The following is a 21,831-nucleotide window of genomic DNA, read 5'->3' on the forward strand; positions in this document are numbered from 1 at the left end:
GAAGAGAAAAATGCTCCATAAAATATCAAAGTCCGGATTTCCTTCAGTTTGCTGAGAGTGTGGAAGGGGGGCCCAGCTCTGGGGCTCCTTGCCTCATCGTGGCAATATGGAGCCTTGCAGGATGCTTGAGCTCAGCCTTGCTTCCGGCGAAGGCATTATTTCTCATTTCAGTTTTTAGACACCCCCAATCTTTTAATGCTCAGTTTGTATGGCTTTGCAGAAGCATTTCATGGTATGATCATTACAGTGCTACAAAGAAGAACCGCAAAACTTAGTATGAAATTGTTAAAGAAACAATGTGGACTGAAGGGGAAGAGGGAGGGAAAAACAAGACCAAGAAAATGTGGGAACTGTGAGTAATGAATTGAGAACTTTTCAAGTGTTTCTACTGTTTCTGAACTTATGTCCTTCAAATATGCATACCAACTTGCTTTTGGGTGCATGCAGACGTTACATAATACAAGCCATTTATCAGAATCCTTTTATACAGCACAGGGCAGTCATAAAATACTCCTCTGCTTTTCCTCACACACACACCTAGACACACACACACTTACACATGCACACAAAGGGATCCATTTTTCATTTTCTCTTTTGAAAAAGCTAAGAAATTTATACTCAGTGCTCCCATTGGCCAGGTTGGGGCATTCCCCAGGGAGGCCTGTCCCATTAGAAGTAACTATCAAGAGAGAATTAGGGAAAAGAACAACATGTAGGAGATGGGTTTGCTAAATCCATATCATTTCTTTGAGATAGGAAGCTATAGTTTCTCCCAAATAAGACTCATTTGGGGAAAAGAGCCAAGACATAATCTAGCTCTTGGGTATCTGTTTTGACACCTGTGACCATAATTACTGGTTCACTTTATAATAGGAGTGTTTTCTTTGATCATCCCTGAGTTACCTATCCAAAGTTCATTAATGTCTTTAATACCTAATTTTACTTTGGACTAAATGTATGCACTTATATGCTGATGGATGTTATTAAACACTACATCACCTTTATACTCATTAATGAGAACCATCAGAGTCAGGGCAGTTTACTCATCAAATACTGCACCAACCCTTAGGATAGTAGATCCTGATGAACGAAAGAAGAATAATCAGATGAAGTAATAGTCAAGTGATTACCCTTGGAGAATTGAGGCATTTTGCTTACCTTGACCTTGAACTCTCTTTCTTCTATTTCTTTTTCTTCCCTTAGCTACTGCTGATTTGAGAAGATATTTATTCTGCAAACTGCTATCAGGAAAATTTGTCATAGCAGAGTAGGATAGGAATAGACAGGAAGAAAAGCATTATCCAGATGATAATCCAGAGTGTATTCCCTCATTTTCCCGCGTGCCTTGATACTTTCTGGAGGCTGTATTATAACACATTTTGTTGGTTGCCGCCTTGGCTTTGTCCACATGCCTATCTATCCTGGCAGCTACGAGTTTCTCTGAAGCAAGGACTCTCCTCTTCACCCTGTATCCCAAGCTGCTAGCACCTTTCTAGGCTCACAGAGGGTACTTACAAAATGCTGAATGAACGAATGTTGGGAAAGAGTGAAAGGCATCTTTTCCACGAAGAAACAGCAGTATTATATAAACAGCATTCAGCCCTAGGAAGAGCGTTCGGTCTCATTTTTCCCTCCTATTTATTGAGTCCTTAGTCCTGCACTAAGGAACCCTATTTATACCTAACACAGAATTTCCCAACCATACTTGTCCACAGAAATAGACTCTAGCTTTTAATATCCCAGGGAGTCCACTTTGAGTATTCGACTTCTTTATAAGAAGGGATCCAGGTGGCAGATACTTGCTCTTCCCTTTCTTCTCCCTGTCACACCACTTTCCTTTTCCTTGAGGAGGGACTAGGTTGACTTTCTATTTGGATCTACTTCTGTATTCTCTTACCTTCACGATGGATTTCCAGGGCCGTCGGAGATGGTGTATGTGGGCTCTCAGAGTGAAACAGGCTGGAGAGACTAGAAGGGGTGGGTGGGTAAGTAGTTGGAGGTAAGGCAAAGCGTCAGGCCCAGACACCCTCCTTGCCCAGCTGCTTGGGAAAGGGAAGGTGAGTGTCCACTGCTTGGGGAGTGGTGCTCTGCTTGCAGGTGAAGGAGGAGTGCCGCCTGCTCAATGCCCCCCGCCCCGTGCCTCCCCGGGGTGGCAATGGTAGTGGCCGGCTCTCGGGCAGCCCCCTGGTGCCCCCACACTTCCCCAAGCTGCAGCCCAACCGCTCACCTAGCTCCAGCCTCCCCTACTACTCATCTGGCCTCCAGGATGGGTGAGCCCCTGCCTGCTCTTGGTGCTGGGTCCTCCTGCGGGGGATTGAGGAGGGGAAGAGCAGGGAGAGGGGGGCCAGTGCTGAGGGAGAGGAAGAGTCCAGGCCTGCCGTTCAGAGCGGGCAGGTTCTCCAGGGCACCAGGGACTGGGGCCCACTGCTTTGCTTTCCACCTTCCTGCTCCAGCTTGTTCCTAAGTGCTGACGATTGGATGGGAACACTGCTCAGGTTCCCCTCAGGCTGGGATTGGCCGCAGGATGGACTGCTCCTTGCTCTATTAAAATTTTTATGTAATGCAAAAAAAAAAAAAAAAATAGGTGGAGGATAGGAGTACTGCTTGGATTGTCCGGTGGTCCGACCGCCTGCCAGATTGCCGCTGTCTGGTTCCCGGGAACCTTACCAGGTGAATAAGGAAGGTCACCTCCTGGTAGGTTCGGGAATCTCAGGATATTTTGGGGGAACTCAAGAAGAGAGGAAGCAACCCGTATCTATAGGTATTGCAGTTCTGCTAGTCAGAGGTGTAACACAAGACTCAAGCCAATATGAAGGTGTCAGGGGCCTGCACTGCTTTCTGGAGGCTCAAGAACAGAATGCATTTCCTTGCCTTTTCCAGCTTCTGGCAGCAACCTGTGTACATTCCTCTGATTGTGATCTCTTCAAAACCAGCAGCAACAACTCCTTTTCTGTCTGCATTATCATCACTTCCTGGGTTTTCTTCTTACTACCCTTGCCCTGGGTAGCTCTTTGTTTTACTCAGAAAATTTAGGATGACAATTGATGGTCTACGTGAATCTGCCCCCTGTATATCCCACCCCACCTCCAAACTCTTTCCTTCACTCCTCTCCTTTCCTACTAGGTTCTCTGTGCCAGCAAGAGCAGCCTCTTTCCTCTCCTGCAGACTTTCCAGCTATAGGTCTGCATTAGAAAATGTGCAATAAGCTGTACTCTCTGCCAGGAGCTCTTTCTGAAGGTATCCAGTGGCTGAATCTCTCCCCTCTTTCTAGTGCTTGTTCAAAAGTCACCTCCTCAGTGGGGACTCTTGGCCATTCTCTTTAGCACTGCAACCCATATTCCTCCCCACAGGACTCCCAGTCTTATTCTGTTCTACTTTTCCTTTTTCTGTAGCATTAACTACCTTCTAATTTATCACATTAATGACTTTCCTTTATTAAAATATAAGTTCTACAAAAAAAAAATTACAAAGGGTGTTTTATTCTCATTTAACCCTCTTGATCACCCTACAAAGTAGCTGGTATGCTTTCCCCATTATATATGGGGAAACCAAGACAAAGTTTCTGTGTCTTTCACATGGGAAGCCAGAACTGCCCAAGTATGTGTAGGAGGAGTGGGGTTGTCCTCTAGTGGCTGCTCTTTGCTTGGTGAAATAAGCATTCATCCTACAGGCAAGGGAGGGCTAATGGAGGTATGAGGACATAAGAGAAAATGGAAAATTCATTTTCCTAAAATGTGATACCTATTATATTATTTTCTGCCCTGTGTAACTCTTCTTGTCTAAACATTATGTCCCAGCTTCTCAGCTTCACCCCCAAAGCCTTCCAGAGTGACACCAGGGCTTCACCAGAGGCAGCTCATGCTTTATGTGTTTGCCTTACAGTTGGTTGACTTATGATAAATAAGCTCGGGAATGTATAGCCATATAATAGCAACTGTAAGTATTAATTATTGTATCTTGTCCGAATGAAATGTTAACAGGACTTCAGATCGGTGGCCCAGAATTGCTGAATAGAAATCCAACCAAGCTTTCCAATGGATAGTTTAGCAAGAGGTTTACAACTCTCTTAATTTTAATATATGGGCCTCATATATTACAGATATTTTTCACATAATGTTTTTAGTTCTAAGAGTCATTGGCGGAATGACTTACTGAGGATTCTCCTTGACTCAGCGAGGAGACCCTTCACAGAGGAACATGGCCTTGCGCGGCCACCAAGCTATCCAAAGTGATATGATTGAAAATGAAATCTGCATGTGATGGGCCCATCTTTGCTGTTTCCCCCACCCCCAGGAGTCTTAACTATTCAGACTGCTCAAGACAACACCTCATACAATTGGGACTTATGTCAAATGTCAAATGTCAGTATATGTCTGCTGTCATGCCATTCAGTACAGGGTGGGGGAAAACAGTTGTTTCATAAATTAAACAAAGTCACAAATCTCTTCTCCGTATATATAGTATATGTGAGAGAAGCTTTCAAATACCTTCTACCCAATGTCTGTTCCCCTTTAACTCTTTGATGTGAGTGAGGAGCATCATAGCATGACGCAGACAGGTCATTATGTTTGAATTAGTTGGGGGTGCAAAGGGGGGTGGTAGAGTTTTTCTCTTTGCTTCAGAAATCAAAAGAAAATGGAGTACCTGCTGGATATATATCCCCTGAAAGTTGCCAGCACTATTCACCAGACAGCTCCCAGATAAGCAGATGGCTTCTTTAATGATTAAACCCAATTTTTCTAAAATGCTAATTAGTTAGAGAAAGATAATTTGAAAGTCTGTTATACATTGCAGGAAATGTCTTTCATGTCTGTGTTATTTGCTGCTAAGAATCACACAGCTATCACCTGAGTAGGCTCAGTTTCTCTCTTTTTATTTAAATCGTGTGACTGTTCAATCATAAGAAAAGGGGAAAGACAGTCGATGAAGAAAAGGAGACACCCCTTTCAGGGTGAAATGCTCAATTAAAAGAAAAGCCATTTTTTTGTTTTCAAAAATCAGGCTTATTGTTACTTCTTGAACTCTGCATTTGGAACAGTCGGTTCACTGGCTTCATATGGCATGTGCATCTCAATTCATAGTTCTACGAATTTCCATCAAAACATGAAAAAACCAAATTGCCTGTATGAAAATTAGTCCTGACTATGAGCTTGTCAAGCTAAAGGTCTTGGTCAGACTGTGTTAGAAACAATGAATTAAAATAACGGAGACCTGGACTTTGTTCTGGTCACCTAACTTTTCCTATATGAGTCTTTATTCAGAACATAGATTAATATGTTATACCCTCCCTTATTTGTTGAGTAAACCATTCATCCTCTAGAATTTCCCACATTGTGAACTTGGCTGATGTATTCTTGTAGTGTCATTTAATTTGTCCTTTAATTATCTGTATTTCCTATGAACTGGGGCAAGAACTAGAGGCTTCATTAGATTCAGGTTTCTTGTTTTGGTAAGAATTGTTTGTAGGTAATGCTTTGTACTCAGCATCAAGAAATACATGATACTCAGATTGATTAGGGGGTGGTGGTTTTGCCAACCCGATCCATCCATTATAAAGTTCCACATCAGCCTGTCACTTAATGGTTTTTTAAGCTACTGATAATGATTGCCTAGATCTATTATTTTATTAGGGGTTTCAGAATGGTGACATCCTAATTCTATCATTCTGTCTGTATTTATTAAGTGCCATTCTCTACTTAACTGTTTGGTTACCCTGAAATATAGTTCATATAGGAACTCGAGATAAATGTTTGATTTCTTCCCATTATTTTCCAGTTTCAGAATGAATTGATGCCATAACAACTTTATACATTGGCCAACAGTATTGCTGTGGACTCAGGGATTTTAACATATTTGATATTTTTGAATATTTTACAGTAATTTGTGGTTGGATGTTCAAAGTATCTGATCTTTGGCCAATAGGATCCCCTTCCAGTTGTCTCTTGTGTTTTTTTTGAGATCACTCCAGAAATCTTTGAGAGCTTCCCTGCTTCCTGGCATGACTGGATGTTCTCAATGCCTTTTGTACACTGTCTTCCCCGTGACTGGAACCAGCCATTTCTTCAAGAAACCCTGGTTTCTTTTAGTGGGAAATGGCATTTCCAACAATCTGGCTGCAAAGGGTGATGACTGAATCAAGATAGCCATTGCTTCTAGACCCATGTCAGCTGTCTTCACCACCATCTTTAGCCCTGTTGTCAGCTTATCTTTCTGCCATATCTGACAAGCCAACATCCAACTCATCCCCTTTGTCTTTGTCACTAGGAAGAAAAAGGTCATTGGCATATAATAAAATATAGGAGAATATTTTTATTTTATATTTTTATGACCTCAGAGAATGCCTCAAAACAATAGTAGTAAATTGATACATTGAATATATCAAAATTATAAACTTCTGTAAACCAAAAAACAGCATAAACAAAATTTAAAAACAAGCCATAGATTTGAAGAAAATATTTTTAATATTTATATGTCAAAGTACTTACTAGTAGCCTAAATATAAAAAATATCTGGACATCAGGGCGCCAGGTGGCTCAGTTGGTTAAACATCAGACTTTTGGTATTGGCTCAGGTCATGATCTCAAGGTCATGGGATCAAGCCCTGCGTCAGGCTCCGCGCTCAGCAGGGAGTCTGCTGGAGAGTCTCTCTCTCTCCCTCTCCTTCTGCCTCTCCCCTCCCCCCGTGCTCACTTTCTCTCTCTCTGTCTCTCTCTCAAATAAATAAATAAATAAATCTTTAAAAAAAGATCTGGACATCAATAAGAAAAGGCAACCCAAATAGAAAAATGGATATAAAATATACATAGGCAATTTATAGACTAGCAATGTGTGTATATATATATATATATATATATATATAGCTAAGTAACATTTGAAAAGATAACCAGCCTCACATATAATCAGGTATATGTAAATCTGCACAATGTGAGATGCCATTTTTTTTTACCCATCAGATTAGAAAACATTTTTGTAACTGATATCAAGGGTTGGTGAGTATGTGGGAAAACACAGTTTGTTAAAAATGCTAACTTAGAACAACTTTGGTGATACTTTTGAGATTTCATTTTAATTTTGAAAAAAAAAACCCTTTGTTTCCCATTACCCCCCTACACCCCCCCACACACACAGAACACATGAAGACCAAATTATTTGCATTTCACATTTCTATTAAAAGTAAGAACTTTATACTACCAGTGTACCAAAATACTAAAATAAATCTATTTAGATAAATCTATAAAAAGGAGAAACTTACAAATTCAGAATCAGAGGTAAATATTTTATAAGTGTGATTTTTTTTTTTATTTTTCCATGGAGGAAGGAGTATTTTTGACAATAAAATGACCATGATTTAGGATAAATTAATAAGAAACTGTAGGCCTGGGTTGGGAAGAATGATTAGTAAATACATGTTTTAGAAAAGCCAAATGGTCAGTCAAATGACCACAAAAATGCCTGCAATATTAAATATTTAATAATTTAATAATATAAAATTCTGGACACTGATTAAATGCAGTTGTATCATTCTCCTATTACTGCTGTAACAAATCACTACAAGCTTGGTGGCAAGTTATTATCTCTCAGTTCTGCAAGTTAGAAGTCCAGTGCATCTCCCTGGCCTCAAATCAAGGTGTTAGCATGACTGCATTCCCCTCTGGAGACTCTAGGGGAGAATCTTTTTCCTTGCCTTTTTCAGCTTCTAGAGACCACTTAGTTATTTGGCTTGTGACCCTTCCTTCAAAGCCGGCGTGGGTAGGTTGAGTCCTTCTCACACCACATCTCTTTGACCTACCGTTCTGTTACTTAAGATGTCCCATGATTACCTCAGGCCACCTGGATCATTTAAGAGAGTTTCCTTCTCTTACAGTTAGCTAATTAGCAACCTCAGTTTCATCTGCAACCTTAGTTCTCTTTTGCCATGTAGTAACACATATTCATAGGTTCCGAGATTAGGAGGTGGACATCTTCAAGGCGTCGTTCTGCCTAGTGAATGACCCCTCGATCCATGCACAGGGAGACATTCCTTTTTGGGTTAAAGCTAGTGCTTCTGGCTCAATCTCTTTTAGTTGCTCTGTTCCATGATGGTTGCTAGAGGTCCTAAAGAAATAGATTGTATTTCCTCCTCAATAAATTAACCAGAAGCTATATTTTAAACTTGGAATAGAATGATTTTGTTCAAAAATTTCATCCTGTGCATGTATGAGCTTCTTGGATACTTAGTTCTGCATATCCAAGGGGTTACCTGGACTTTATGATGATATCACCACTTAAATTAGAACATGCAGTTTTCTTTTTCATTGGTTTCCACTTTCTCCATGTGCAGATACCAATGGCTTACTGTTTTTGTTAGACATTCCAGTTTTTCAGTGAACTTAACAAACTTCATCAAGAAGCAACTGGAGGTACCATTCCAATGACATGCATTAAAAATTCCTCTCTTTCTCACTTGTATTTATAGTCTGATAGAGGATCAACAGTACACCAATTTAGTGTTGCTGCAGAGTGACATTTTTAGAACCATTAAATTTCAAGATAAGGTGCACACATGGAATTCAGCAACATAAGCTGGCTATGAGTGGAGACCCACCATCACTAATGTCATTTTATTCCCATTTTGCTCTATTGTGGATTGTACTTTTTCATATTTTCTATGCCATGGCTGGTTCCAGTCCCTCTGGATCCATATTGCTCTGAGATGAGGAATAAAACTAAACAAAATATTACTAAAGATGACAGATACTGCATCTATTATTTTTATTGCTGACTTTTTTTAATGTTTAGAAATCTTGTGCTGGTTTGGGAAATTACCTTACATGATCACAGGAGCTGTGAGTTACTCCCAAGAGGAGGATCGGTTTGTCGTGAGAGCACTATATGCAGGTGGATTTTGGAGAACAGAATGTATGTGTGTGTTGGTCCTTGGGCAGCATGTGTTCAGAGCAATTCAGCTTAAAACACAAGTCAAATGATTACAAAACAGGAGCTCTCACCTTCCAGGGACACGAGCCAAATATGGAACGAAGGGGGGCACGTGGGGGCCTTAGGGCCTCACAAGGGATTTCTCTTCGGTGGGAAAGAAAAGATAGGGAAGTGGGGAAGGTGCCTGAGCAGGTAGGTAAAAAGAGAGGGTGTGATAACGTAGTGCATTTCAGGATTGACCCAAAGGCTTTTCCTCCAAGGTTGTTACAGGAATAATGTTAAATTCAAATTATTTTTTCAAAGTTGTGGGCGTTTTTTGTTCCTTTTCACCACTTAGAAAAAGGTAAAACACCGACATCCATGAGTTGGCCGTGTGTTTAAAGCCACGAGAAATGTAATTCGTGTGATTTCAACTTATTTTTAGAAGGAAGTCCCATCTTTTCCAAATACTTCATTTTTAGCATCTAAGTTTGGGAGAGAAAGCCTAATTTTTATTACATTTGTGTGATAGAACTCTGTTCTTTGAACCTCTTCAACATGAAATACACATGGTTATGCCCGTGTGTGTGCATGTATGCACGTGCACATGTGTGTGTGTATGTGTGAGAGAGAGAGAGAGAGAGGTCCTGACAGCTACTTGTCTAAGAGATGGACATTGTTTTTCACTTCTCTTGCTGGCATGTGTTCCTTGGCAGATGCTCTGACCTGCTGTGAGGCATTCCCAGGCATCTTCACCACTAGGTCACCAGAAATAAAACTGTAGCCTAAAGTGATGTGTTCGTACAATTTGTCCCCGCTTCTCAGTCGCAGGGTAGAAAGACAAGTGTGTCAGACAAGTCTTCCTTTAGCCACATCAGCCGGTCATTTCATCTCATCACACAGTCAAGAGGTAAATTCTGAAAGAGACCCAACAAAGAGCAAAATCTTGACTCGTCTTAACAAGAAACTGTATTCTTTATGATAAACACATGCCGTGTTTACTCATCAATGTTTACTAGTCAGTGAAAACCAGAAGGCAGCAGGATAGGCAATGAGTGTGCTTTACGGTACTGTGTCTATAAGAGACAGATTGAGTGCATTTCTTAGATGATGGTACAGTTAGCGGTGATATTAGAAGAACACTCTTGACTCGGTCAACAACTATAAAGTCCCACCTGGCAAAGTAAATAGCCTTTATTTTCAGCATCCAAATTTAAGCAATGGATAAATTTTGGTCCATGATGCCAATGACTCTCTCATGGGGATGATTTTATCTCAACATAGGAAAACAATGCCACATGTCTAGAGTTCTCTAGCCTTGTGACTTTGGGCAACTTAATGCCACTGTGCCTCAGTTTACCTCTCCCTAAGATAGGAATGATAATAGTAATTTCCTCATTGGGCTGTTGTACGAACTAAGAGAGTTAATGAACATAGAGTTCCTGGCTTATCTGAAGTTCTACGTAGTTTTTATAATTGTCGTCCTCATTGTTTTTGTTTGTAGTGCTACTTCTTTTGAACTGAAATAATTAAATGTCAGACCATTGTTGTTTTTTCCCTTAAAATTTTACCTTTAAAAACAACATTATCTGGTAACTCTCACAGATCCATCTTTAAGGAGACAGCCCCTTATTTGCTTAGGTTTATTCAGCTGGATCTTAGCAATTTGGTATAATGTATGCATTCTTTGACTCAGCCAATATCTATTTCATCCCTACTGTGAGAAAAATTAAATACTTCTTCTTGGTTCCAGCCTCCACCCCAGTCCTTAATTAAGTCAGAGCACACGCTTAATTTTAGAAGCCGGGACCAGAAAGCCATTTGCCTCTTCATTCTTATGTCTATATGCAATTTGAAAATCCTCAAGTTTTGCCATCCCAATAGACTTTTAAATGACAAATAGTTTAAAAAATGAAGACATCTTTTCTATAGCCAACAACTGATCTTCAGGTGAATGCCACTAAGTCATTTCTCAGTCATGATCTTTGTTGATATAACCCAACATGGCAGAGTCTCTAATAGGAGTGGGAGAGGGGGCAGCCATGCTTTTTGGTGAGTTGCAATAAACAGAGTGACTAGGGTCCATATTGAGGTTGAGCCTTGGATTCCTTCCCCTTGAATTTGCTGGGTATCTGTGACAGCATGGCCTTCCATCCTGATCCTCTCACAGTTTCAGTCAGTTTAGTTTCAGAGCGGAGGTGAGAGGAAGAGTTACTTCTGCTTCCTTTGCAACCATGCTGCACTTGGATCCTGACTGGCAGCCATTCTGAAGGACACATAGCTCAAGAGTTCATTCTTCACCGTGCTTTCTTTACCGGTCCCGATTCATACTGTCACATACTGAATAACTTGCCAAAAAGTTTTCTCCCATTTCTTTCACCCCCATCGCATTTTTTTTCTTATTTTTATGCCAGGAAATATAAGAGAAATAATGGAATATAATGAGCATGAAGGACCATTCTTTTAATTTGAATCCATCTCACATTTCTCTTCTTCCTGACCTTCATTCAAATTTGGAAATTTAGGGCTGTAACATTTTTTTCTCCCTCTAATTTTATTCCAGGCATTATTGTAATTTTTCTTTATTTTTAGAACAGTTTTAGGTTTACAGCAAAATTGAGCAGTCAGTGCAGAGACTTCCCATATACCTTCTGCCGCACACACACACCACCTCCTCCACTCTCAACACCCGGCACTAGAGTGATACACTTGTGACAACTGGTAAACCTACATTGACATGTCATTATTACTCCAAGTGCATAGCTTACATTAGGGTTCACTCTTGGCGGTGTCATGCCATAGTTTTTAACAACTGTACAGTGACATGTATCCACTCTAACAGCATCATATGGAATAGTTTCACTGACCTCAAAATTCTCTGTTCTCTGCTTAGTCATGGCTCTTTCCCCACCAGCCCCTGACAAACTCTTGATCTTTTTATTGACTCCACAGCTTTGCCTTTTCCAAAATGGCAGATAGTTGGAATGAGACAATATGTGGCCTTTCCAGATTGACTTCTTTCACTTAGTGATGTGCATTTTTTCCTCCACGCCTTTTCATTGCTTGATAGCTCATTTCTTTTTAGGGATGAATAACACTCCATTGTCTGGATGTGCCACAGTATATATTTATCCGTTCACCTACTGAAAGTCATTTTAGTTGCGGCCAAGTTGGGGCATTTATGAATAAAGCTGCCATCAACACCTGTATGCAGGTTTTTCTGTGGATATAAGTTTTCAACTCTTTTGAGTAAATGCCAAGAAGTGTGATTGCTATATCATATGCTAAGAGCATATTTATTTGAAACTGCCAAAATACCTTCCAAAGTGGCTGTACCAATTTGCATTCCCACCAGCAATGTATGAGAGTTCCTGTTGCTCCACATCCTCATCAGCATTTGGTGTTGTCATTGTTGTGGATTTTGGCCATTAGAATAGATTCATAATGATATCTTGTTATTTTAATTTGCAGCTCCCAGATGACATATGATATGGAACATCTTTTCATATACTTACTTGTCATCTGTAAGGCTTCTTTGGTGGGGTGTCTGTTAAGGTCTTTTGCTGACTTTTTAATTAGGTTGTTTTCTTGTTCACTTTTAAGAGTTCTTTGTATATTTGGATTTAGATCTTTATTACTTTCTGGTATTTGCATTCAATGCCAGAAATTTCCGTCTAATCACTGCTTTTGCTGCCTTCAACAAATTTTGATAAGTTGTGTTTTCATTTTCATGTAGTTTAAAATATTTTTAAAATTTCTCCTAAGGTTTCTTCTTTGACCCATGTGTTAAGAAGAGTGTTCTTCAATTTCTGTGCATTGTTGGGATTGTCTAGCTGTCTTCTCATACTGATTCTTAATTTAGTTCCATTGTGGTCTGAGAGCATACATTGCATGATTTCTGTTCTTTTGAATTTATTAAGGTATGTTTTATGACCCAGAACATGTTCTATCTTTGTGAATGTTCTCTGTGAACTTGAGAAGAATGTGTATTCTAATATTGTCAACTGAAGTATGCAATAGCTGTCAGTTATATCAAGTTGATTGATGATGCTATTGAGTTCAACTATGTCCTTACTGATATTCTGCCTTGTGGATCTGTCCATTTCTGATAGAGGGGTGGTGAAGTCTCAAACTATGATAGCAGATTCATCTATTTTTCTTTGCAGTCTGTCAGTTTTTGCCTCACATGAGTTGATGCTCTATTTTTAGGCACATTAAAGATTAGGTCTTCTTGGATAAGTGACCCCTTTATCATTTTTAATGCCCTTCTTTACTTCCCATAACCTTCCTTGCTCTGACATTCCTCTGTCTGAAATTAATGTAATTCCTGCTTTCTTTTGATTAATAATAATATAACTTTCTCCATCCCTTTACTTTTAATTTATATGTATCTTCATTTTTAAAGTGGATTTCTTATAGACAACATATTATTTGGGTCTTGTTTTGTGATCCACTCTGACAATTTCTGTCTTTTAATTAGTGTTGAGACCATTAACACATAAAGTGATTATTGATATTGTTGAATTATTTTCTACCATATTTGTTACTGTTTTCTATTCATTGCCCTTCTTCTTTGTTCCTATTTTTGTTTTTCAATCTTTTTCTGCCTTAGTAGTTTTAATTGAGCATTTTATATTTTTCCATTTTCTTTCCTTTCTTAGTTTTTTTTAACTCTTTTTAGGGTTGCCCTAGAATTAGCAATATATATTTACAACTAATCCAACTCCACTTTCACATGACATTATACTGCAACACAGATAATGTAAGTACTTTATAATAATAAAGGATTCCTCATTCCTCTCTCCTCTCCTTTGTATCATTGGTATCATTCCTTTCACTTATACATAAACTATCATCAGCTATATTGTTGCTATTATTAAGTTGAACAAGCTGTTATTTACCAGATCAATTAAGAATAAGAAAAATAAAAGTTTTAATTTTACTTTCCTTTATTCCTTATCTAGTCCTCTTCCCTCTTTTATGTTGATCTGAGTTTCTGATCTATATTATTTTCCTTCTTACTGAAGAACTCCATTTAAAAATTCTTGCAAGGCAGACTACTGGCAATAAATTCCCTCAGTTTTTGTCTGAGAAAATCTTTGCTTTTCCTTCACACTTCACAGGGTACAGAATTCTAGGTTATTTTTTCTCTCTCTCAACATTTTAAATATGTCACTCCACTATCTTCTTCCTTGCCTGATTTCTGAGGAGAAATTAGATACAATTCTTATTTTTGCTATTGTATGAGTAAGGTGTCTCCCCCCACCACCACCACCATGGCTTCTTTCAAGTATTTTTCTCTATCTTTGACTTTTTTCAGTTTGAATATGATATGCTTAGGTGTAGATTTGTTGGCGTTTATCCTTCTTGGTATACTCAAAGCTGCTCAGATCTGTTTTTGTGTCTGACATAATTTGGGGGAAAGTCTCCATCACTATTGCTTCTAATATTGTTTCTATCCTTTCCTTCTTATTCTGGTTTCTCACTACGTGTATATTATACCTTGGTAGTTGTTCCACAGTTTGGGGGTAGTCTCTCTTTTTGCAGTCTTTTTTTACCTTTGCTGTTCAGTTTTAGAAATTTCTATTGTCTTATCATTCAGCTCAGAGATTCTTTCCTCAGCCATGTCTCCTTTCCTAATGAGCACATCAAATGCATTCTTCATTTTTGTTAACAGCTTTTTTGATCTCTAGCATTTCTTTTGATTTTTTTTTTTTTTTTTTTTTTTACTTAGAATCCCCATCTTTGCTTATGTTATCATCTGTTCTGGCATATTGTCTACTTTTTCCATTAGAGCCCTTGGCATATTAATCATAGTTATTTTAAATTCCCAGTCTGTTAATTCCAACATCCCTGCCATCTGACTCTTATTCCAATGCTTACTCTGTCTCTGTCTCTTCTGTGTTTTTTGCCTTTTAATATGCCTTGTAATTTTTTATTGACATCCAGACTTGGTGTACTGAATAAAAGGAACAGCTGTGAGTAGGTCGTTTATAATGTGATAGTAGGTATTGGAGAAGGAAAGGCATTCTCTAGATCTATGATTAGGTCTTAGTCTTATAGTGAATTTGTGCCCCTGCACTGTGACCTTTCACCAGTGCTTCTCAGTAACCGACCACTAAGTGGGACAGGATGGCTGGAGGGAGCTGGAGTTGAGTATTTCTCTTCCCCTAGATAGGTTAGGCTTTGATAAAACCCCAGCACGTTAGGCTCTAGTAATACTTTCTCTTGAGGACCCGCCCTTTCAAGAAGCACAGAAATGCTCTGCTCTGAGTGTATTTCAAAATGGCTGCTTTCTGCCTCCTTCTGTTGGAAGCTGAAAGGTTTTGTTTTGTTTTTTTCTCCAAACTTTACTCTGTAGACCTGGTAGGGCTTTTGGGGATAAAACTCAAAAAAGTGTGGAGGATCCTTTAAGACTGGATGCCCCCTAGAGTTTTGAAGTCTCAGACTTGTCCTCCTGAGCCTGTAACTCATCAGTTACAGCTTAGGTTTTCCTAGTCTTGTACTGGTTCTCCCAGAGCTTTCTGCTCTTGGGCTTCTGCTCTGGTGGGTCATGATTGTTTGTATTCACCTGTTTGTCTCTATGGTTTGGGGAGCAGTAGTTTGTCCTGTGACCTCAGTGACCTCAATTATTTGACAAAGCTAAGGAGAGTTGCCAGGTTTCAGTTTGTTCAGCTTTTTACTTGTCAGAACAGAGTGATAACTTCCAAACTCTTTACATGTTGGACTGTAAACCAGAAGTCTTCTCTTCAATTTTTTATGATCCATTTTTATTTATTATCATCATTATTATTATTATTAAGGGTCTTTGAGATTCATGCAGTCTTAATTTGGAGATTGGATATTGAAATACGTTAGGCAAACAATTTGTTAAAAATCAAAATGTAAAATAAATTTCCTTACATCTTTAGATAAGATTGCAAAGAGAATTCCCTTCACTTCAGGGGTTTCCCTGCACAAAACACTTTATTTCATTATGTTCACAAAGTTTTAAGTTTTCGTTTAAAAAAAATACAGATCTGAAACACAAAGCTTATTTCTTATTTCTTATTTCTTATTTCAAAGAGAAATAAAAGGGAAAGTGAAAACTTCCATTTATCCACAGTCATTCCCAAGCCTCAGTTCTAAATCCAGCATTCTTCAGCCCTCTGTAATTATGGACTACAGCATTTAGCTGTGTATGAGAACAAACGAAAACCCCAAGCAATGACTCAAAACCTCCATAACCAAGCCAGCTACTTTAGATAAGTAGGTTGTAGAAAAACTCTCCTTAATAACACTGTGGTATGATAATGATTAATTCAATTAACAAGCATATTGAATACCGTCTCTTTGTGTAATTGTCTAGGTGCTAGTAAGTTACTCTTGCTTTTTCAAAGCATCATATTTAGTTACAGGAAGATAGAGTAGTCATACAACTTGGTGGTAATTATAAGGTAACTTGTAAGGAAACGTAATGTAATAAAACTTAACTAAAAATAACACACTGTTCTAGAATGAGTGTCTTTGGGGTCAAGAGATCTGGAGTGCCATCTCAGCTCTAGCATTTGGACAAGTCACCTTACTTCTCTGAAGCCCATTTCCCTCATCTGTAAATCAGGAAGTAAGAAGGGATTTTACAAGATTACTAGGATTATATGAGATAACACTTGTAGAGTACTGTCACTTTCTTTTGGGCACCGTATGTTAATTTCCACTCCCTTCCATTCCAATACAATTAAGTATCTAAGTGCTGTTACATTAATGGAGAGCAGAAGTACCACAAACATGCTGTTTTGGGGCCACATCGTGTTTTAATTCTTTGAATTTGAATTATTTGATAACACTTAAAAATTAAAGGAGTCCACATAAAATCTGGATTTCTATTTTTTCCTGAAATTTATAGTGTCTGGGACCTCCATGGGAGATCCATCTGCTGGAGCTTGAGGACATTGTGAGCCAAGTTTTGAAGAAGGTTCATGAACAGAGTATGTGCTTAATATAAGCTTAAAGCTGTGGGTCTCTGACAGGACCTCTAATTTGAGCAGGCTCTCATGGGTTCTTAATGGGCTTCTTTTGTGCTTAAAAATGATCAGCAGCGAAGTGTGTAGCTTGACGTCACTGACATTAGTTCACACAGATGGAGGATTAGAAAGGAGATAGAGCTTTTCTAGTACAAGCTTAGCTTTTATGGGTGCACACACCCCCCATCCCCTTCCACCACCACCACCACCAGCCCCCCTCCCCTCGCACCACCACCAGGAGCACATTCGCTGTCATCTCTAACCTGTAAGGATTAGATTAGAACACAACCAAGAAAAGACAAAGAGGGAAGTCTGGTGAACTTGACGACGCCCTTCTTCTTGGGCAGAACAAAAGAGAATATGGAGGCAGCCATCTGTATAAATCAGTCCAAAGCAAATCAAAGAAATTCCAGCAGAAGGGGGACTTTTTGCCTGGATTATGGAGCTAATTATCTCAGTTCTCCACTTCAGGGTTCCTGGGGGGACCTGGCTGAAGAATGCTTTTCCAATGAGCTGGCAGATTCAGAAGTGGAGAGAAACGTGTTATTATAACCGCAGCTATGGAGCCCAAGCCTGGTGGCTGCCTCTGTCCAGAACACCTGTTGAGAGCATCCAAGCTCAGACCAGCATGCCTTGCTGGGGGGGAAAGGGGGGGCTTTTGAGGAGATCATCATGGTCTGCACGCTGGCAGGAGAAGAATTCCAGCTCCCAAAGAAGCCACTCTTGGTTGCTTTTTAAAAATCTGTACAACTTTAACACTGTCCTAGAAGTTATAGATGATTTTCATCTTTCTATTTAAAATGTATCTTTTTTTAACAACTTTGAGTAATAAAAAGGGCAACTTATTAATGAAACCCTTCTGCCTTCAAAGTATGAAATTAAAAGATTATTATAACTACAGGCAAGAAAGCATTTGGATTATGTGGCATTTGGAAATGACAATAAGGATTATCCATATGGTCTAATGTTGTCAATGTCTTACATTGCATTAGCAATCACCTAATATGGGCGTGATTTTGATTATGTGGCTCATTTTAAATTCTGCTGTGTCCTAGGTCAATCAGAGTCAAGATGATTTACTAGAAAGAGCTGCCATCTTCTTTTGTAAATGCTGCCGGGTACTTAGGCAGAATTAGAATATTTTAGGACACAATATCTTTGGTATTATGGTGCAATAGTCTTAAACCTTCTCACTTTATACCTTTTCCTTAAGCATCTCTCATTTTATTCTTGGCTGTCCCAGGTCCATAAAACAACCTCCGGTAGTAAAAGCTGAAAATTTTTGCTTTATCTGTTTATTTGTATGTCAGGTCTTTTGCATTTTTATGACTTTGTCCAAATATTTGTAACTTGAGATTATGAGTTTTGAGTGGTCAGGGAGCAGGACTCAGAGGCCAGAGTTAAACTGTATCTCCAAAAAATTGGAAATCTCTCTACCTTCCTTGGCCTTTTTGCATTCTCTTCCACGGAGGGAGAGGACATGGGGGCTTACCCCTCTCCTAAACTCTCCAAGGGAAGCCAGCAATTTGAAATTTCTTTACCTTCTGCTCTGCTGACCAGCCTAGGTGAGGACCTAATCTGGGGTCATGTGGAATTAAGTCCCGTCACAGCTCCCTGAGAAGTTGGGATATGCCCTCCTGTGCACCTGAGGTGTGAGCCCCTCTTACCCTGGGCAGGCTGAATGTCATGGCCAGCAGCCTTTCTGCACATCCTCCAATGATACTGCTTTCTTCCCTTCTTGCGTACTTTTGTGTTTTAGTTCAATAATATGCCTCATAGATTCATCCTTGGATTCTTTCAGTTTTGTTTGGCAGATATTTACTAGGGCATCTACTGTCTGCCACTGAATGTAGAAAATAATTTAGTAAAAAGTTAGTAACTCTAGAAGCTTATCAGTAAATAGATTATGATCACATTGTACTAGGGCCAGTGGTCATTTTAATTTAACATGTAGTAGGAGAAACAGAAAGTAATATTGTAGGCTGTGTGTTCCTAATATCACTGGGTTTTTGAGGATGGGCCGTGGGTGTTTTTCATCTGTGTGTCTCTGCAGCTGGCAGAGAACCTGACATCAAGAAGGCACCATAAATAGATGTTCGGGATGAATACGAGTAATTCAATAGAAGTTATTCCTGATCGTTACCAAGTACACATGTCAAAGCCCCATTTTCCATTCTCATGCATGTCTATATAATGAACTCTTTGTCCTAAGGAAACTAGCCAAGAAGCGGAAGGAGACAATGAGCAGCACGCGGCAGGAGATGACCGTGATGGTGAACTCAATGGACAAGAGCTACGCCGAGCAAGGCACCAACTGCGATGAGGCGTTCTCATTCATGGACACACACAATCTGAACGGAAGATGTAAGTGCACACATGTCTTACCTTCTAGTACATTTCTCTGGTTTTCCAGAATGCTGGATAGGACTGGGGCATAAAAAACAAAAACTCCCTGAAGAACTCTTATGCCCTATTGGTTTCTCCGTCGCTTTCAGCAATTCTGAAAACTGTTTGTGCCATGAGTTGCTTAGGAGGGGAAGATACAGCAGAGATGATAGGGCCAGACCAGGGAGTGCAGGAAGCCACAAGTAAGTTTCTGTGAAGCCTTAGTGTTGACATGAAGGCTTTTCTCTTCTTGAAGAGGAAGGCCCCTGCTTCTCATCACCCTTTTTGCAGTCGAGATCCTGTTTGTAAGCTAGCCAGTTGTGGAATTACACAGGGAAGCCTGTTCTAAAACAGCTCACTAAATGGCAATAACAAGTTAATTGTCTAGTTGTTTAGCTGACAGGTTCTGCCTTTATTATAGGGCTATTAGTGGCAATTAATAAGTTAAACTATATTTCCACTTTGCAAGCCTTACCTCTCATACCAGGTGGGTAAACCAAGCTTCAGCTCATGCCCTCCCAGACTGCCACCTGTGATCCAGGTACAAGGCATTATTTTAGGAAGCTAACAATTCAATGGAGTATGTGAAGAACAAAAGGAGCTGTTGTGGTGTCCCTGGTGATCCTCTCAGAGACCAGAAGTAAATCCCCCGTGGATGCCTGATTCTGTGGTTCATGGCCATGCTGGGTTCAAGGGCAGAGGTTTCTTTACTGTGTGAAATCCATGCCCACAGACTGCCACTGCCACTGGCTGCATAATTAGCATGTTGGACAGCAAGAGGATGGAAAAAATGTGCAGCTATCACCAACACTAATAAAAATGCAGAAAGTCCAGAACCCTGACTGAGAAGCACAGAAATTGGGTCTCGGGGGTTGGGTGAGAGGGCTGATACCAACATGGACAGTGTGTGCCGTGTCCAGACTACCTGCTCTATCTGTTCTTTTGCTACAGCCCCCAGGAATCCCATCTGCCCTCCCTCTCTCCAGTCACTACATGGTCAGTGTCCACCTCTCCCACACTTTGCCCTTCTGCATTCAGCGGGGCTCCCCAGAGCTTCACCGCAGACTGTTTTCTATTTATGGTAGCTACAGTTGCCCAGTCTTCCTACTTTAGAGGCACTACATTCACTCATCTATATGTACACCTGGCCCAGTGGAGCAGGAGTTTAGCAGACACCTCTGTCAGCTGTCATCCCAGTGGGGAAGGTGGCTCTCTTCATCCTTGGTCATTGCTCTTTGCCCTTTGGTATCATTTTCAGTGTAAACGACATAATCTGTATACTCCAGTATCCCACAACTACATCCTTTTTTCATAGAATTTTCTCTTTTTTTGTATCAAATATTTTATATATACATACACATATATAATTCATTTAATGGCCAAAATAAAGCAATTTACGATACACTGTTGTGGGCTGGGGTGGGAAGAATCCTGCCTATCACCAACAGGGTTAGAATCTCAGTAGTAGTGGTTAATTCTTCAACGTCATTATGAAAGGGGCCACACAGATAGGTGCTCTCACTTTCTAGGATAACCCATTAGTGTTCTAAATGTCCTATTTCTTGGTGAAATTCCTCATGCAAAGATTTACTAGGAATTGCCTGCCCAGATGACTAGTTTCTGGGCTTTTGAAGTTTGAACAACAGGAGATACTTGCCTCTGGTCAGGAAATTTAATTTGGCAGTTACTTCTTAAAAAGTGAGTGTATCTGTGGAAATCCATAAATGCTCAGGCAAAGAGGTTGCTGCAGAAATCAGTATCAGCTTCCATGGCTCATCTGCCACAAGCCATTATTTTATGCCTCCCGTCAATAAAGCTGATAGAGGAAACACAGCAGTAGACCTTCCATTTTCCTCCCACTCTGTGAGCAATGACTAGGTGCTGTCCATTCCCCAACCATTGAGTGACCCTGATGGTAACTTTATGAACTACTGGGGGAGGAAACGTGCAGGAGAGGGCTTCATTAGACCCCTAGGCTTCCAGTCCCAAACCTATTACAAGTCTGGGTATGTCTGAGGTCTTTTAGAGCTGGGAGGTGAGTAGCTTTTAGAAATGAGACAGTGAGAAAAATGAAATTGGAGAATTTAAAAATAAGCACAAGCATATTTATGAGAATGGGGAATAATCTGTCTACTAAAGCAAATGGGAGTTGTACCATCTTCTTTTAATATGTTATACAAAGGGGAAAAATAAATATGTATAGTAGGAATGGGTTTCATTTTTATACTACAGACAAAAGTATTTAAAATATATTTTAAAAGGGTGAAAATAAACATAGCTATTTTGTATCTGCTTTGCACACTTTTGCCAGTGACATAAAAATGTCTGCAGGTAATAGACATTCTTCTTGCTGACCCTAGCACATTTTATAAGTACTCAGATTTTTTGTTCTTATTTTCATCAATTACCCTCTTTTTTCTGGTAGTTTACCATAAACATGCATTATAAATATGATACCTCTTTATTTTAGAAAAATATCTTATAAATGACAACCAGCCTGGGTTCTGCTTCTTGGTGTGTCATTTATTAATCCTACATTTAAAAAAAA

At 39.7% G+C, this 21,831-nt stretch overlaps 1 protein-coding gene across 5 annotated transcripts in view; it reads left to right on the top strand.

Annotated features, from left to right (window-relative positions):
- Nucleotides 1-21,831, top strand: part of PTPRM (protein tyrosine phosphatase receptor type M) — an 817,256-nt gene that overhangs the window by 634,592 nt on the left and 160,833 nt on the right. For all 5 annotated transcript variants that reach the window (XM_073898518.1, XM_073898514.1, XM_073898515.1 and 2 more), the window contains one exon: nucleotides 19,111-19,262. In XM_073898518.1, coding sequence (XP_073754619.1) covers nucleotides 19,111-19,262 — 152 coding nt within the window. The remainder of the gene's footprint in view (nucleotides 1-19,110; nucleotides 19,263-21,831) is intronic.

The sequence above is a fragment of the Callorhinus ursinus genome, unplaced genomic scaffold, assembly GCF_003265705.2.
Source record: "Callorhinus ursinus isolate GAN/ISIS: 27379988/994484 unplaced genomic scaffold, GSC_fseal_2.0 scaffold11, whole genome shotgun sequence".
In the NCBI taxonomy this organism is placed as follows: domain Eukaryota; kingdom Metazoa; phylum Chordata; class Mammalia; order Carnivora; family Otariidae; genus Callorhinus; species Callorhinus ursinus.